This window comes from Vigna radiata, chromosome 8, assembly GCF_000741045.1.
Source record: "Vigna radiata var. radiata cultivar VC1973A chromosome 8, Vradiata_ver6, whole genome shotgun sequence".
In the NCBI taxonomy this organism is placed as follows: domain Eukaryota; kingdom Viridiplantae; phylum Streptophyta; class Magnoliopsida; order Fabales; family Fabaceae; genus Vigna; species Vigna radiata.
The window spans coordinates 4,677,562-4,697,435 of record NC_028358.1 but is presented as its reverse complement, the minus strand read 5'-3'; the positions used below and the strand labels follow the sequence as shown (position 1 = coordinate 4,697,435).

Here is a 19,874-nt window from a genome sequence, read left to right as displayed (position 1 = left end):
ATCATGTTTAATACTTTATTTAGTTAGGATAATTATTTACTAAATACATCCTCCATTACTTTTTCTATTTCTAATTTAGTATAAGTCTTTCCTTTTCTAACTACTTCACCCAACATTTTCTTTTCCTTTTCTTTTTCTATTACCCCACATTTTTCCTACTAACCTATTTTATCGTTTTCTTCTCACACCTATAAATAGTAAACAGGAATAACTTTATAAATTTTAATTCATTAGCTTTACAAATTCAACCTAATTCATTCGTTAATAACTTATTTACGAAGAGATATGTCATCCAATAAAATAATTAAAGATATTTTTTAATTTATATTTGAAAAATTTTTAAAATTGTAAATATATATATATATATATATATATATATATATGTTTTATAATTTTTTTTAAAAAAAGATCAATTTAAGAAATACATACTTAATAACTCTAAAAAATATTAATTTTTTAATACAATATATGTATGATAAAAATATATTTTAAATATTTTTAACACATAAAAAAACTAAATCAACTTTTTAAAAAGATACAAGTTGATATTGAATATATATAAGTGAAAAGATATTTTTTAAACATTATTTTGAAAAAAGTGGAACTTTTTACTAAATAGAATTAGTTGATTCAAATTTTAGATTGTAAATTTTAATTCATAATATCATTATTAATTATATTTAAATATAGTATTATATATTTAAATTTAATTAATACACTTTTATAAAAAAATATTGATTTTGATTTTAATTGTTAAGATTATTTTATGACCTGAGACTAATTTATTTATAATTTATATATACTTATTAAAATATAATATATATATATATATATATATATATATATATATATATATATATATATATATTTTCTCATTTACGTAAGAATGTTTTTTAGTTGGTACTTTAGCAGAGTGTACCAAGTCTTAGATTAAAAAAAGTTTTTGTAAAAAAACTAACCGTAAATTTAATGGTACTTTATTAATTTTAAAATTTAATTTAAAATTAATAAAAATAAAAAGTATTTATTTGTTGTAGATGGGTAATTATTACTTTTTATTATATATTTTTTAAAAAGTAATTATTTTTTAAAATAAAAATAAAATAAAAGGTAGTTGTTTTTTAAAATAAAAAAATAAAATAAAAATTAATAACTAGACAAATCAGATAAAAAATAAATAATTTTTATTTTTATTATTTTAAATTAAATTTTAAAATTATTAAAATATCCTTAATTTAAAGTTGGTTTTTTTAATCTAAAATTTGGTATACTCTATTAAAATATACCAACTAAAAAGCCCCATATATATATATATATATATATATATATATATATATATATATATATATATATATATATATATATATATATATATATATATATATATATATATATATATATATTATAAATACAAGATAGTGTTAATAATTTACAATATGTTTATTTATTTTAAAATTTCCTAAAAAAAATGTAATTTTATAAAAGCATTTTTGCAATAATAAAAACGTGCAAAATATATTTCAAACCGAACAGTAAAATATTGGTTTGAAGTTCATAAATGAATTATTGACTTTATTTTATAATTTTATTTTCTACTTTAATTTGTATATGTTGATTATTAAACATAAAAATAAGTACAGTATTTTTAATTTAATGGTATTATTTTTTTTAATTTATTAAATAATATTTTATATTAATATTTTACTGGTTATACAAGTATATATAATTTAAATATTAATCTAAAACTTATAAATTATTTTATATGTAAAAAAACATAATTAAATTATAAAAATTATATTTATTTAATTTTAAAATTTAAACATAAAATATTTGAAAGTTTAACATGAAAATAAATTTCAATTTCCAATTAAATTTATGATTAAAAATATATGTAATATATTAATATTTTATTTAATTTACCAATGTAATAAAAATTGAGTGAAAAAGAAACAAACACCTCTCACCCCACACTCAGTGTCACAAAATCTGTTTCATTTTTTCCTTCTCTCATCTAAGAATGATAAACCATATTAATTGATTAACCTCATAAAATTTATTTTGCATTATAATGTATTGGATTCAAAATTTCATTTATTCATCTCAATCCATTGAAGATATCATGTATATTCTTTACAAATTCAATCTAATCCATTTTTTAACAGCTTCTTTTCTTTGTATAGAGATATTAAGTCAAATTATAAAAATAGTTTTAAAAAATAAAATTAATTTTTAAAATATATTTGAAAAAAAAATTATAATTGCAAAACAAAATTAAAACGTATTTAATTTTAACATTTAAAAGATGTCATGAAAGTCATAATTAAAAAAAATTGAATTAATTTACATGTGATAAGGATTAATAAAACATCTAGATGTATAGAAAACTGATCATTCTCATAGTCATAGTTGATAATTTTACCCTAACACAAAGGAAATATGTATTTTTTTCTAATCAAGATTGATATTAAAGGTTAACATAACACAAATTATGCACTTATTATATAAATGAAATAAATTGGATAAATACTTTTAAGTTACTATAATATAATAATTTAATGTATTATAATTTTTTTATTATTATGTAATATATATTAAAATTTGTTTAAGAATGTAGGATTAAGGTCAATGATTTAAGGTCTGGTATTATGAAGTTTAAGATTTTAGTTTAATCTTTTGTTTAAATTATTTGGAGGATACATCAAAAGACACTCTTAATAGGTTGGGTCGGACTAGGATAGTGTTTACCTGTAATTCAACTTAAAAAAAAAAATTCACCTGCATAGATATTTGCTTAAAAAATACACGTAGATATTTTAAAACTCGCAGGTACTCATAGATACTTGCGAATACTCGTAAATATTTAAAAAATATATTTTTATAAATTATTAAAATAAAATTTAAATAAAATTATAAAAATGTATAAAATATAATATAATATAAATTAAAATTTAATTTTATTTAAATTTAACCTTATAAAATATAAATTAATTTTAATTTTAATTAAATTAAACTTAATAAAATATAAATTATATTTTTATTTTTATTTTTTACGAGAAGTGGATATCCGCGGTACAAATAGTATAATACCCTCAACCCGTGGATAGTAAATATTCACGGATACCAACTATTCATCACAGATTTTAGGGAGTTGCTCCCTCCACCACCACACAGTGCCTACACCTCCCCAATTTTTTCTTTTAATTTCAAAATTACCCTTTTTACTTTTAACTTTTACCCTTTTTTTTACTTTTATGTCAAAACCCTAATTAATCAATACCTCCCTCTTATTTTCATCATAGACAACTGCAACCCCACCCTCACCCCCACCCCCACCCCCTTCTCACTCTCTCTCTTTCTCTTCACATCCATTTCTTCACTGCCAACTAGAAGAAAAATCAACTCTCCCAGTACTCATTCTCTCCTTCTAATCTTTATTTCGCCGACCACACTACGCTATCACTTCCTCATCTTTTGATTGCCATATGTTCTTCCACTACCCCTCATTCTTCTTTTCATCCACCCATTCAAAAATGAAAATTTTCATAGGAGCTAAAAAACCAAGCGAAAACTCAAGGTGTGGAAGGAAAATTTCAAAAGTGGTATTGGCGACACTGTAAGATTAAGGACTAAAATGAAGTTTGAATGATACCCAGTAATTAAAACGATAGAAGAATAATGATTACTGGCTCAAGCTTTTCATTTCCATGTAGTAAAAGAGAGTGATAAGGGGTGGCTATTAGGACTTGTATGCAATAGTAGGAGCCATGGACGGTGAGTGAGAGAATACCAAAGAGAAAAAGAGGGAGAGAGAGAAAGAGAGTCAAGGAGGCTCGTTGATTTCCGTGGAGTGGTGGGTGTGGAGGTGCAGATTTAATAAAATGGTTGGATGTTGGTGATAGTAAAAACAGAAAATTAAAAATTTACAGAAGGGTAAAAGAAGAATGGGGAGGTGGAGGGAGCATTCTGTGGAGGTGCAGGAAGCAACACCCCAGATTTTATCTTTGGGCACAGACTTTTTTTGCCATCCCTAGGCACTCCGATGTCAAAATTAGCCTAATTTGATTTTGATAGTTTAAAAAATAAGGGCGTTACTCCCTTCACCTCCCCCATTCCACCTTGCACCTCCCCATTTTTTTTTAACTTTTTTCATATTACCAAAATAACCTTTTTTTATTTTATTTTTTACTTTTTTAATCCTCTATTTAAGTAACCCTAGATTTACTTTTCCCTTTTCTATTTCACTCAACTGTAATAGCACCCCCACCTTTTGACTCCTGTTCCCCTTCTGAGTTTCATTTTTTTTAACCTCTTACTCCTAAATCTCCCAGTCCAGTGCATTTCGTGGTCCTCCTCTGTGCATTTCGTAGTGGTGCAGGTTTTGGTGTGTGTGGCGGTGTGGCCTGTGCGTGCGGCGGTGCTGCGGGTTTTTGTGGAGGGGCGGCGGTGTGTTCGGTGGTGTGTTTCTGTCTGTTGATCTTCGACAGGTTCGACAGGTTAGTTTTTCGTTTCGTTTCTTCCACATGATATAAGGTTGTGTTAGATTTCTGTTTGTTTTTTTTTTTAATGTATGTAATATAGTATTTATGTGTTGCTTTGTGGGTCTGGTTTCGTTTTTCTGTGTTTGAAATTGTCTGAGTGCGGAGGAAAAAGACGCCAGGCATAAACGGATGTCACACATTTGTTTGGACCTGAAACGGATGACGATATCCATCGACGGATGCCCATATCCTTTTAAAGAAGTTTCAAAAAGGGTGTACCTCGCCGGTTAAAGCTTTGAGCACCACCACGAACAAGCTCTAAGCACCACCACGAACATACACAATGATGTAACAATTGAACTTTGAACAATTCTTTCAGGCATTATTTTTAAACAATGTCTCAATCACCACAATTTCACACCACAGTAAAGAAAAATACGACAAAGAATTTCTAGGAAGAAAAAGTAAAGATGAAAATAATTAGGTTATGTGGGGGTGAGTGAATGAAATCATAAAATTTTAACCCTAAATAAAAATTTTACTAAAGGATAAAATAGGAATAGAAAAAATAGAGAAAAGGATAAAAATGGAAGGGGGAGGTGTAGGGAGCAAGTGGGGAGGTGCAGGGAGCAACGCCCAAAAAATAATGATGTAGTAAATGCATATCACCTACCTATTTACCCCAAATCTGTATGGGTGTTGCCCCCTCCACCTCCCCAAGTGATCCTCCACCTCCCCACTATTTTCATTTATTTCAAAAATATTTTACACCTCCCCACTATTTTCTTTTATTCCAAAAATACCCTACACCTCTCCACTATCCTTAACAATCTTTCTTTTTCTCTCTACATTGATGGAGCATTTACATTACTCAAATTTGAATTTCTGATATATTCCCTTAAATAAGTTTGATTCAATCTTATTTTTGTTGTTCAATATTTTTTTTTTCTTCAAATTACTTAATAAATGGTAAAATTTTGTTCTAAATTTCTAGAAAAATGTTTATATATATGTGTGTTCTTTTTTACATTTAATATCTATAATTTTTAACATTATATTATGTTTTAACTTACAAACATATTCGACTCAAATAAATTGAATAAAATATTTAATTTATTAGATAAATAATATAAAAATCTTATTAAATACTTAAAATATAAAAGAAAAGTTATTTGTTAAAAATTTGGAATTTATTTAGTTTCTTTGTCATTATAAAGTTAGTATATAATAATATTAATTTATTATTATTATTTACTATTAATATAAAATGGAAGTGATAGAAGCACTAATGTTGATCTTTTCTCTGAATTTTATATTTTGCAGTATATCACAAATTCAAATCTGAACAATGTGAATGCTTCATTAATGTAGAGAGAGAAAGAGAAAGATTGTTGATGATAGTGGGGGTGTAGGGTATTTTTGGAATAAAAGAAAATAGTGGGGAGGTGTAAAATATTTTTGAAATAAATGAAAATAGTGGGGAGGTGGAGGGAACAACACCCAACCTGTATTTATAGGTTTCAGATTGGGCTTTTGATTAACATTAACCTAATTATGGTCCAATTATGGATAATCACACTTTACCTCTAATTTGATCTTCATTAAGGTTAGACATGCTCACTCATAGTCGAGCGCTTTGCTTCTAGGTCGACCGGTCTCACTGATGGCTCATTAAATGGTTTAAGTAATGGTTGACGGTGCAATTTGTAGCTAATCGAACAATCATACGTTACACATACCCCCAAGCCCGAGCCTAAAATGATTGATGAAGGGGTTTGAAGTTGGTTAAATACCTCTTGTTGTCCATGTAGACCAAGTGCAGTTCTATTCATTGGAAAGACACTGCCTCCGTAGGGGCGTCATGGTCAGATCAAGTGGTTAAAGTCTTTTAATCGTCCATTTATAAAACATTTAGACCATTTGACATACTGGACGAATACCTTTTGAAGTATTAAAAATAATGACCACTAGAGGAAAGCATGTGACACTTCTGATCCTACACTTGTCAGAATTTAAAGGGAATGCTTTTAGTCATTGGATTTGACTTGATCTAACAATTAAAAGTGGTTGTTAGGTAAGGCATACATGACTATAAATAGGGTTGGTTCTCCCTCTATCATTTTCAAATTTACTATTGCACTCTCTGCTTCAAACTGATCACTCTTCATATATAAGTGATAATGTCGATTGTCCAGTTGTCTTCGTTAGAGGAGTCTTCGCCCTTTGGTAGCTTTTTCTTTTCTTCCTAGTGACACTATTTGTGTAACTTTTCTTGTCGAACACTTTTTGGATTCTTAGTGTTTGGTTATTTATACTTGAGTATTTCTTGTGTGGATTTAAATGTTTTAACTCTTATGTTGTTTCATTTTATTTCTTTCATTAATTGTCATTTCTTGAGTTTCAGCTTTTCAATAGACTTGTTGTGTATACGCCTTTTAATCTATACTTAGTGTTCTTGTGTTGCTCTTGTAACGTTTAGTGTTTTGACTATTGTAATCTTAGTCTTTGTATTCTTTTGTTTTAGCTGTTTGAGAGTTTCAGACTACACTTAAGACTACTTCGTTTAATGTTGTTTGTTAAACTTCAAAACCAAAGATGTTGTAGATAAGCTTGTCTTAACAGGCATGTGTTCAATAAGGGCTCACTAAGGTGAACTCTTCCTTCGCCGATTTATTTAGACCGGGGGGTAGGGTTTTTTTTACATAACTCTTCTTCCACTGCCTCAATATACAATTGGTAAAGGCTCACTTAAGTGAACTCATCCCTAACCAGTTTAGTGGTGCAGCATGGGTTCACTTGGGTGAACTCTTCCTTCACCAACTTCTAGTTTAATTTATTGGACCAAGCGACAAAGGTTCTTTACAAAACTCATCCTTCACCAGCTCAACGTGTGGTTGGCAGGGATTCGCATAAGTGAACTTTTCCTTCACTGAGTTATTAATACTCGACTCAGACCACACTTGCACGCATTTTCCTAAAAAACATCTTTATTGCATTCTTTCAAAGGGAAGTTATATAAGATTTGTAAAATGTTTAACTAAAATTAAACTTCAAATGGAAAGTGTTCCAAGTGTTGGGGATGGCCTTCCCACTCAAATGCTCCAGTCTATATGCCTCGTTTTTCAAGTCTTACACAATTTTAGGCTATCTAAGTCGTTTTTCTTGTTTTCCAAGTGTTGGGCTATCTCAATCGTGATGACCATGTGGTCATCGAAATCAAGGCCAGGGGCTTTGAAGTCTTCATTTGTGAAGGTGATAGGCAGCATGGACTTCGACTTCTTGTCCATAAGGTGGACAATCTTGAAGACTCGGTTGTGCTGGTTATACATCAACGATGAGGATAATTACACTTTACCTCTAATTTGATCAGCATTAAAGTAATCATGCTGACTCATGACTGACCAGTCTCGGTAATAGCTCATCAGATGATTCGAGTAATGGTTGACCGTCTGATTTATGATTGACCGAACGATCATCCCTTACAAAATTTAAAATATGAAAAAAAATGTGTTTAAATTTAAATTAGTATTTATGTCAATGTATTGGAATTAAAAAGATGAAACACCAATCTTAAATTGGTGGTTGTCTTCACTTGGTTCTTTTATACTTTCTTCTGTTTATCCAACAATTTGTACAATAATAACAAGAAAGCACAAAAACAATTAGAAAAAGAAAAAAAAATCTACTTATAGATAAGACAAAAAGAAAAATATATTTCAAAAAGTAAATATCTTTTTTTATATAAAATAAAGATAACAAAAAGCTATTCAGATAAACATCATCAAGAAGTTTTCAAAACAACATTTAATCTTGTTGAATACAGTGAAAAACTATGTATGAGACTAATTTCTCTTGTGTTGAATATAAACATAGGGTTATCTATTTATAATAAAATAAATATGGACTAAACCCAAAATTCAAATAAGAAATAATAATATACTAACTAAAGATAAAGATAAAGAAAAGATAATGATAATGTATCTAACACTCCCCCTCAAGCTAGTGTATATAAATCATATGCATCAAGCTTGTTAAAACAACATTGATGCTCTGAATAGCTGTTTGAGAGGAGACGAAGCGTGCAACCACGCACGACGAATCTGAAAGAGGAAAAAGAGCGACCTCAACCCTCTAAATTGTTGCCTAAGAGGAGAAGAGACATGTCACCATGCACGACAGAAAAAGAGAGCAGATCCTTAACTTCAAAAGACACTAAAAGTGAGTAGGAGCTCTGATGAAGACATTGTTGACGACACAGTAATTGCATGACCAACATGATCAAAATCGTGTGATCTTTGATTGAAACTAAAACTCAAGTAGTGACAACAATAGACGATAGTGCCGATGGCGAGTATAATGGCAAAGACAATCACAATTTTTTTTCCTCGAAAGATTGTTAGACTCTAGATAATATATTAAATATAGTGAAAAGTTATGTATGAGATTAATCTCTCTTGTATTGAATATACCTATTAAGTCTTTTATTTATAATAAAAGAAATATGAACTAAATCCAAAATACAAATAAAAATAATAGCAAACTAAATAAATATAAAGAATAAATATAAAATAAAAATAATGTATGCAACAAATCTAATTAATCTTACACTACTAAAAATACTTTAATGATACTTTAATAATCCGTTTTATGAGCTCTTCTACTTCCTAAGCCAATCATGATTTAAAAGAAAAAAAAATTACAATATTATATACAATATTTAAATTTCATAAGACTTTAATATAAAACACTTTTAAAATCCTGATCCAAAACCCTTGTACAATATATTATATGGCAAATTCTAAAAATTAAGTGATGCTTATGTTATAACAGACAACAAAAATTGTTTGAAAATTAAGATTAAGAATAATTCATAAATACTATTTTTTTAAACTTATTAAAGTGAAAACATATATATTTTTTAACTACAAAAGTGTGAATGCTCGCACAAAATTCACAGAAGAACAATACCTATCAGAAGTTTAGAAAGCTTATTAATGTAACAAACTTTGAACCAAAACATCGGTGATGAAACAGTGGTTCAAACCTTCCTACTCTTTCAATATTATTTGAGGATCAAAATCGATGATAGTTTATAACCTATCATCCCCTTTAACCCATGCAATAATGTTGTATACACATTATTCTCTTTTAACCCACCATTAAGGATAAAGTCATAAACTTAACATTACAATGTTTAGATTAATTAAGAAATGATATAATTATGTCACATTGAGCAGTAGGCTCAAACCCATATGGAAACCTAGGAAGGAATATTAATGGAGTAACCTCTTAGTCAAAGAGACTTGAATATTCAATTAAGAATTGGGTGATATAGATTCATATAATGCACTAATAATACATTCTCAGTTGACCTAGGGCACTAATAATGCACAAATTCATATATAGCTTTAAACTATAGCTTTGAAATTATGATGGAGCCCTAGGGCATTTTATACTAACATGAAAATAAATAAGGGAGAAAAAAAATGCACTGATCTTTACTATTTCTGATTGAATCATTTTAAATATCCCAGAATGTAAATATCCTAATGCTTGAGAATTAGTAAATAGAAAAGAAAACAACTAACAATGTTGAATTTGTTATATTAGACAAATATCCTCTTATTTTGGGACCAAATCATGGTCATTATTAGCAGCAAATCCTCATAAATAAGATCAAATAAATACTAAAGTTTGACTCTGATTCCAGCAAATTTACTTGATAACTCCAAAAGTGCTTCATCCAAGCAGTAATAAACATTTGATAAACAACATTTCATGACAAATTAATTCAAATGATGCACAAACAAATCAGAACAATATAGAAAACATGTTCATTATGAAGTTAAAGCATCCACAAGAAACAAGAAAAATACTTCAACTATAGTCCACTTCCTCATGAATGTTTTCAAATCTTATTAACTGAAATCCTTAAGTCGCTTTTTGAGAACGTCCATTGATTTCTTCCTAGCACTTTGCTTTGCATTTTTATTAGCAAGGCTTCCAAAGATCCCATCTGGAGAATCCTTGAACTTATCAAGGATGGCAGCCACCTTCTTAATTTCAAGTGCATAATAGTTTTTCTCCCATATATCAGGATTCAGGAAGCTCTCTGGTTGACTACTTAGCAAAAGATTGACTAATTGACGTGCTTCTACCAAGCAGTTCTTAAAACTAACTTCATTGTACATTTCTCCCAAACCAGCAGAATAGAACCTCTCCTCTGCAAAATTTTCTATGATCTGAAGATCATATTCAATATTTATAACTGCATTTACATTAAATCTTTTAACACTATCACTAGAGAAAGCTGCCACTATTGAATTTGAGATGTGCTCAAAAGCACCACTCCCAACTCTGTACACAGAATCCAAGGGTAGAATTTGTTGTGCTGGGGACATGAAAGAGTCAAGGTAAATGATCACTTCATGTATGTAGTCATTTCCATTCTCATTTGTCTCCTCGGGAGTCCAATTAACACTATCAGAAAGATTCATAAACTCGCTTATCTTTGTGTTCACCAGACTCTGTAGGGCAATGAAAGCTGCCTCCCTGGATGTCTTCAAGACCACCTTTGCAGTTAAAGTAGCTTGAGGCCTTCCAACTGATCGTACTGGGATGCCACACAGTTGGGCAGCATGTCGAAGGAAAAAATCACAGGCTCTTTCAAGAACAGTTATGTTTGCAGCAATCTGCATGAGTTGAGGTACAGTGATATTGCCACTGTTGATTTTCTCAAGTAATGTTACATTTAGTACATCAATCAGGAACTTGTCCAAATACTTTTTCACAACTTCAAAGAAATTCACTTGTATGCCATAAGATAAGAAATCAACAGAACCTTTGATGAATGATCTCACAATGCGACAAGTATCAGGTACCATGGAGGAGAATGGTGCAATGTATGGAAATTCAGGCATGATATCAGATGTTTGAAGATTAAATGACAGCACAATATTCTCATAGTCAGTTTCCTTCTTTATCTCCATTTGGTCATATGGATCATTACCAAAGACATCCACAGTTTGTTGCCGGCATTCTTCCAAAAGAAGCATGTGGTATTTGTCACAACTGCTATCAAGAACATCAAGAAATGTGCTTATTTCATATCCATAATGTCTAAGAGTAGACCCAAACAGAGTGACATAATCCTTCACCAGGAGAAGATGAGGGGCGGATTCCATACAAGAAAACTGCTCCTCCAACAGTGAAGTCATTTTAGCTACAGCAGTCTGCCACATTGTTTCAGCCTGATCAGCTTCAAGGAGGCCCCCAGTCGTTCTAAGGACTCTATCCTCCACTATAAAGAATCCAGCAATTTGAGCAAAATATGTCTGGTATGATTCAACAAAAGGCTGTGCTGAAGTTATCTCAAGGTCTGAATTCAATTGTAACAACCTATTAGTATAGTAATATTCACGAAACTTGTTTAGGATACCCAAGCAATCATGAATATGATATGCGCGATAAAGTGGTGTAAGATCAAACTGTAAAACTGAATCTTCTTCAACTTCTTCAGCATCTAAAGAATAACCTAGATCCCCTAGTCCTGAAATACTTTGCTCCTCAACCTTCCTCTGTTGTTCTAGCATTTCCTGGTCCTTTTGACGAACTGTCACAGCAAGACCAATTGCTGTTTCCCCAATATTTTTAGCAGAACTCCTTATATCAACCATCCACTCATTAACTTGGATACACATTTTCTTCTCAATGTGCAACTTTATAACAGGAATTCTCTTCTCTATGACCTCTTTGAGAGTTTTTGCAGGAATATTCTGTGTGCAACTTTTCTCAATTAAATCCAAAGTTTTCAATGCAGAATAAAACTGACCTTCTGAAATATGGCTGTTACACTTTACACAAAGCTCCAGCACCTGTATACAGCTCTTCGACACTTCTATAGCTTCAGTGATATTTTTCCTAATAGAATACAACTCAAGAAGCCCTTCAAGCTTGGCAAGAAGGGTGCTGCCAACCTGCTGCAACTTAAAATTGTCACTTTGGAGCTCACTTTTCAGCTTCTCGGCATCAACTAACACACCACGAAGCTCATCAACTGCAAGGATGAATTCATCATAGTGGGTCTTGCACATCTCCTCAATTTCTGCTTCCTTTTGCTTAACCACATATGTCAGTTGGTGAAGAAGCCCCTCAGGCCGCCCCATTTCGAAAGAGAGCCTAACAAGGGGACCAACATCATCTCCATTTGCAATCAAATTCGCCATAACCTTGTCCTCCCCTCCATTGCCATTCTCAATAACACCTCTCCTCTTTGTTTTCACATCCATGATAACATGAATCCCTGGAATTTTGACAACACAACTCTCAATAGAAACCAAAGAAATACCAAGCTTATAACTATTCCAGAAATTCACAACTTTTCCTACAACAAAACTCATATAACTTATCAAATATAAACAATCAATAACAATAGCCGTCAGTCACACACCACTGAGACAAGTAATTCACTTTGCAGGTTTACTTTGTACAACGTTGAGGAAAAAAAAAGAAAACAATTAGGGTTTGTTTGATTCTCTTTCACATTTTAGTTTTAAAACTGTTTGCTAGAGTAATATTTCATACCACTCAGCCAGTAATCAATTTCTCATCCAAAATCTAGAAAGTTTTGAGAATTGTTTACAAGTGAGATGTTTTCATTTTGCTCAACCACTCACTCAATTCTCCACCCTCCCTATGCCTTGCACCATCCTCAGCCAGCTGTCTGAGCAACCTAGTTCAGTTGTATTTCAAAAACTAAACAATTTTGGAAAGAAAAATCAAACACACCCTAAATCAAGCTAGAAAGCATAAACCAATTAATCCGGAGATCAATAAACAAACAAACAAATAAATTATTTTACGTTTACAAAACATAAAACACAAAAATCAAGAAAATAGCAGACATCAGTAATTCACCAGAGCGCAGGTTACTGTGCTTCCAATTATACTTCATAACAGCCAGTGCAGAAGAAACAAATGCCATAAAAAAAAATCCAAAATAAACAAAACCCAGAAAAAAGCTAGAAGAACAGATTAACAACAGCACAAAGGGAACTTAAAGGTAACATTTTTAGAAAGAAAAGACTAAAAAAACATGATTTGTGAATAGATTTGAAGACCCAAATGGAAAAAAAAAAAAAAAAAAAAAGATGCAAGTAAAGTAGAAAGAGAATCAAAGTAAGCAAGGAAAAGACCGTACCTGGTCAAGCTACGAAAAGGGTGGCTGTTAGCTTAGGAATGTGAAGCAAAAAAATGGAAGTAAGAGAGTATTTTGTTTGTGTTGAAAAGGGGACGACAATTCCCAGGTAGCAGTGAAGCAGAGCCAGCGTGGTGACACCACTTCACCGCTTTGGCTACACTCGCCGTGAATCAAATTCGCCGGCACTTTTTTCTTTATCAAATAAAATGTCTTAAAATTATTAAAAAAAAAAAAAAGTACCAAAAAAGTTGACAATAACAGGTAATTTTACGATATCACCCCTGTAAAAATAGTAAGCAAAACAATCTTGTCTCCACCTGTTTAATTTTGTGATTCAAATGGGTTGCTTAATTAGGATTAGGGTTATGGGATGTAGGCTTTTAAAGCTAAGGTATATGATTTTAAAAAATTTGAAAATTATGGTATTTTATCATTATATTTAAAACTAAAATTAATTTTATCTATATGACTTAAATTTAAACAAAAAAAATTAACTTTTTGAATTTAGGAATATCTTTTAATTTTCTCTTAGCTCTAGGAATACCATATTTAATTTAATTTAATGTTGTTTCAATTATAGTTTTTATTGTATATTCTATAAAATCTGTAACTTTGATACCTAACTTTTTTTTTCTTCACAATTTTACTTCCTTAATTTTTAGTTATTATTGATCCTGATTTATTTAGGTAATTGTGATCCTTTAATTTTCAATCATCCATAAATTTATTCAATTTTAAAAGTACATCGAATCACTTTTAAATTAAATACTTATGATTAATGAACTAAATTGGTTCAAAAAATAATGAAAGACCAAAGTAAAGAAACTTGAACATTGGAAAAATATGAAGCAATGTTCATACAATAAAAAGCAGGTAACAAACTTATTGTTGGCTAATTGTTTTTCCTTTAAGTTTACACAACTCAATTTGCATTGTGTCTTGCAAATTAAACTTAAAGACATAGTTTACATAATCATCTTTGGTGATAATGATTTCCAATATATTCCAAATTCAATTGGGTCATTTTTTTATTTTTTAATATATTTTAATGATAAAATAACATACTTTTACATTTATTTAATATTCAATATAAAAATAAAATATTCATAAAAAAATAATTTTTATATTTAAAAAAACATAAAAATAAAATAATATCAAGTAAAAAATATTGTATGCAAAGTATATATCTTTTTTACTTTATCAATAAGTGATAAGTAAAATTCATTATTTTAGTGTACTAACAACAGGTTATACAACTTTCCAAGATGCAAAACTTTAACAGGTGAGGGTGCCTTGAAGAAAAAGAAAAATGTTAATTTGATTGGAAAAAAAATAGTTAATTTTAAAAAATACCAAATTAAAAAAATGTTATTTAAAAAATAGTCAAATACTTTTTTTTTTCAACTCCATTTCAATTTATAAAACATGTTTTTTAGATATATGTAACATTGTAAAATTATTCATTATAGAATATTTTATTTTATTCAAGTTTTTCTTTTGTTATATAAAATGTTTAATTTGAATTGATTCTCTTATAGTGCTATAAAAATAAATGGGTAATATTGAGTGTTAGAGTTTCCGATCAATTGGAAAGATCGATAACATGGTAATAATCTTGTTATATATTTATGTTTTATTTATTGGTGTAGAATCAATATAGCTAACGCAATGATCCCTTTAATATAAAACTTCCAGAGACAGTCCGCTATTTTAAATCTTTGGTAAAAGTAAAAAAAAAAATGAATTTATTTATAATTTTATGTCAATTGGATTAGTGTTTCAAGACTTAGATTTATTTGTTCTAATTTCTTAATATACAATGTTATTTAATGGAACATACTAATGTAGAAGGTAGAACATGTAAAACTATGTTGTGAAGAATGGAAAATGTATGCATGTTTCGGAAGTCGAGATTCTCTTCAAGGATTTGGCCTTTGACAAGTGAAATCATGTGCCATGAACTACCATGGTTACTGGTTATGCTCAAAATGGAAATGGCCATAAGTCAATTGAGTTTTTTTGTTATATGCATGAAGAAGAGATTAAGCCTAATCAATTTACATTTCCTAGCATATTAACAACATGTTCTGCAGTTTTAGCTAATTATTTTGGAGAACAGGTGCATGGTTGTATTTGAGGAATGGTTATGAGTGTAATGTATATGCACAAAATGGTATGAATAACAAATATTGAAAATGATGTAAGTTGCAGTTGTACTTTTTTGGTTTTCATCCCCTTTCTACAACTTCTAATATTATGTCCATATTGATTATAGTTGCTACACTTCATAATAATATTTTTCTATGATAATTTTGAATGAATGATATATTTATCGACTTTCCTTCTTCTTAGTTTCTTAAGCCCTCAGGTGATTTTTTATAAATAGGTGGAAGTATTATGAACAATTACTTTTAGACGACAATTGATGTCCACTGATTGGGATAATTTAAGATCCACAACAACTTTCATATGCATGTTTCTTGTAATATGGATGAGCATAATCTTCAAGGTTCTCTAATTTATAATGAATTATAACCATAATATGTCTACAAGGTATGTCAACCAAATCCAAAAAGTAAGAACTACTGGTTTGGTTAGTTAAATCAACAACAAACTTTGCATTTGTTTTAAACAATAGCAAAAACTAGTGAAAAATATTGGTCATTAAGGTCTATATCCACTGCCACTAATAATTGACCACCATAGGATGTTTTTAGATGACAATTGTCAATGTGAAGAACCCTTTTCTTACATAAACCTTCCTTTTAAAATTGTCTCCAAACCATACTCCTCTTCAATTTCTCTGCTGTTCTTCCTTCTCCCAGGTTCACATCTCTCCCATCTCCACACTAATCCACTCCACTTACCTCTCGTAGCTGCTTAACCCACTTGGAAGCCAAGACTCTCCCAAGTTTCATCAAATTCCATTCTCAATTCTGATTCTGGAGAAGAGGTAAGCCAGTTCCGCTTTTCTTTACTGATTCAAGTCTTGGAGCATGCAATTTACCAATTGCATGTGTTCTTGACCATTCCCTCTTCAATTTCTAGCTAAAATCNCACTTTCAATTCTGTTTTGATCACAAATTTGTGATCCTTAGGGTTGGGGCAGAATTCTGAAAAAATTGGGGAACCTTGGTAGCAAGCTTTGAGTTGTTTTGTGCAAAGCCAGGTAAGGGAAGCTAAATCTCAAATTCTGTTTGAAGCTTGTGGGTATGTTTCGTAGAATTGTTTTAGGAGTTTTTGAGGTATTGCATGTTAAGGATTTGTAACAAATTAGGTTACTGTTTTTCATTAAAATTGTATAATNCTTGTTTGGAATGCATGTGCTGAAAATAATATCTATGGTTTGTGCTTGATGTGAATTGGTAATGGATAAATTGTGAATTGTAAGACTAGATTATATTGTGCAGTTATGGTTTAAAGATAAGAATTNAGTTTTACAGGTTGTAAGTAAAATGGCTAAGTTGATTTCAGCGTTTGAGTTGAAAATAAGGAACTTGGGTAGTGAAATTGCAAAATAGGGGTCTAGCTTTGAAATAGGTAATTAAGACAGCTTAGTTAAGTCAATTGTGACTTATAGGAAGTGTAAAAATGGTCTAAAATGGTTTCCAAGTAGTAGAATTCAGATTGAGCTCCTAGGGGGATTAAATGAGTATTTTAGATCTAATTTCCTTGCATATCTCTTAGAGTTTTGAGTTAGGATGGTGTGTGAGACTTCAAACAAGTTAGATTCAACTTGTATTTCGAGTTAGGAGTGTCCAAAGTTCACCAAAAGGCTTAAAACAAAACTTAGGGGGTAGAGTTGCTCAATTATGCAGAAAAATCTGCATAATTCACGCTGGGCGCCACAAAACTGGCGCTGGGCGCCAATTCCTGCTGTTTCCAGCAGAAAGTCACGCTGGGCGCCACAAAACTGGCGCTGGGCGCCATTTCCTGCTGTTTCCAGCAGGAAAAGTCACGCTGGGCGCCACTAAATGGCGTTGGGCGCAGTTCTCTGCGGGTGCTTTTGTTTTTGATAGTTTGGGGGGTTCCGGACGTCCGTTTTGGACGTTCTTTAGGTCGTTTTGGGGGTTTTAGACCCTTCCGGAACCGTTGGTGATGGTTTCGGAACCATTTGAATTACTTAAGTATAGGTAATTATAGTTGATAAAGAAAGTGGTATTAATAAATGATGTTTATGTGAAAATATGTAATGTATGACTTATTTCTAGCATTGTATAATTCTTTTTTTGTATTGTATGAGTTAATTATGTAGGATTTGTATGGAATTGAATCAATCTAACCCCAAAATGACTGTGTATCAAATTAAACTAAGTTAACACAAAAACTTATAAAAACTTAAGAATCAAAGTGAGTGAAGAATGGTATGGTATGAAGTGTGAATCAAAGAGTTAAATACATCTCTAGGTGAGATCAAATTAAGTTATGAGAATGAATATATGAAGCTCAATCTTGGGTGTCTCCATTTTATATGGGCCAAGAATGAGTNATTCAAGTTAAGTTTCTNGAATGAATATAGGTAGCTCAGTCTTGGGGGTTGCCCTTAAAGCTCTAATGACTATTCAATCTCACTTAGAGAAGATTAGTTCATGTGGTGAAGAGCAGTAGGGGTCCTAGTCTTGGTTGTCTCCATTGTATATGGGCCAAGGTGAGTGATAACGGATAACCTTGTGTGTGGTAGGGTGAAACCCATTGGCAATGGCTTTGCAAAGCAGTAGAGGCCACCACAAGTGCATGACCCGCCATAGCTCGATATTCATTCCGGGTCCGGACGAGTCTAAAACTAACACTACCTAATAAAACCACAACTTATAATTTACTAAAACTGTTCCTCTGTGATTGTAATTGCTTGTATGTCTATTTTGCTATGTTTAACTGTCATTGACTTGTTTTCAATTGAATTCTAGCTTACCCTTGCATGTGTGTTGTTTGTTTTTGCTTGTGTTTGTTTTCTTTTGCAATGATCATCCTATTTGGATGTGAGCAGAGATTTCAGAGACCCTCTGGAGCAAGTCTTAGACGTAGCTGATGCTNTTGAAGTCCCTGACACTGCGGCTGAGTAGTTTAGGCTGTTAGTTTTANGTATACAGCTTAGTTCCTTTTCTTTTATTTCATTTTGAAAGACTCTATGCTATAAGTAGAGCTTACACCATATTTTGGATGATTGTATTATATACACTTCATCTGCTACTACTCCTAACTGCTTTCTATTATTATAATATGTTGCATTCCACATGATATAGATATACTTATATTTTTGGGATGTTACAGTCAACATCAATTAAGTATCTACAACCACCCAAGAAGCTCTCCTTACAACCCTTTAAATACATGTAAAAAGACTCAAACTTTGGTGTTAAAGTCGGTTGGGGTTGATAGACCTTCATCTTGAATGTTTCAGTCTTAACTCTAACCAATTTAGCAACATAGTCATATAGACGAGCATATTATCATTGTCCATCCCATCAAACAATCCATTAAAAGTTCTTTTGTTTTTCCAGTCTTCCAAGGTGTTATGCCAACATTATGTGTCTTCTTAATTTCATCAATTATTTGGTTCAATGTCATGTTCCCCACATCTATAAATTTGTTAACTAATATTCGTGCAATCCACTGTACACTTGCATTTTTGTTACCAAAACCCTTCCACATTTGTGACGCCCAACAAGTGTCTTGACCCTAAAGTTATGGTTGCCTCCTACCTTGCTAGTCATAATTAAAAAATCACATTTCTTTTTACACATAGCTCTAACTCTCTTTTGATTGTTCTTAACAAATTTAACTTTTTTTATTGTATGTCTCTTTGTATTATAATCTTTTTGGCAATGATCTCCATTTGGTGTAAGCAGAGGATGTTCTAGGTGTCAGTTCGTCATTAATAGATGTAGATATATAAGTAATTAGACGTTTTGTATAACAGTTTACATCTTTTAAAATACTCTGTGTTTAGAAGGTTCTACAAATATGTGTTTTTATTGATATAGTTATTACTTTGGATAATTGTAAAGATAAACTACATGTTTTTTTTGTCTATTTGCTATGTTCTATCAAATCTATAATATTTTATTTAGTAGATTTACTCTATTAAATGGGATGTTACAACAACTGTCGTTTCGAAGCATCGTTGAAAGACCAAACCACCATTGACGTGGGTTTTGTAATTTCCGCCGTATGTTTCGATTTTTCTTTGTTGTTGT

The 19,874-nt window shown here is 30.7% G+C and overlaps 1 protein-coding gene across 1 annotated transcript; it reads right to left on the bottom strand.

Annotated features, from left to right (window-relative positions):
• Positions 1-10,163: 10,163 nt before the first annotated feature.
• Positions 10,164-13,882, bottom strand: LOC106772728 (exocyst complex component SEC15A). Its single transcript, XM_014659296.2, has 2 exons — positions 13,678-13,882; positions 10,164-12,780 (listed from the first exon to the last, which is right to left on the bottom strand). Exon 2 carries the CDS (start codon positions 12,764-12,766, stop codon positions 10,397-10,399), a length of 2,370 nt encoding a protein of 789 aa, XP_014514782.1. The 5' UTR covers positions 12,767-12,780; positions 13,678-13,882; the 3' UTR covers positions 10,164-10,396.
• Positions 13,883-19,874: the final 5,992 nt, after the last annotated feature.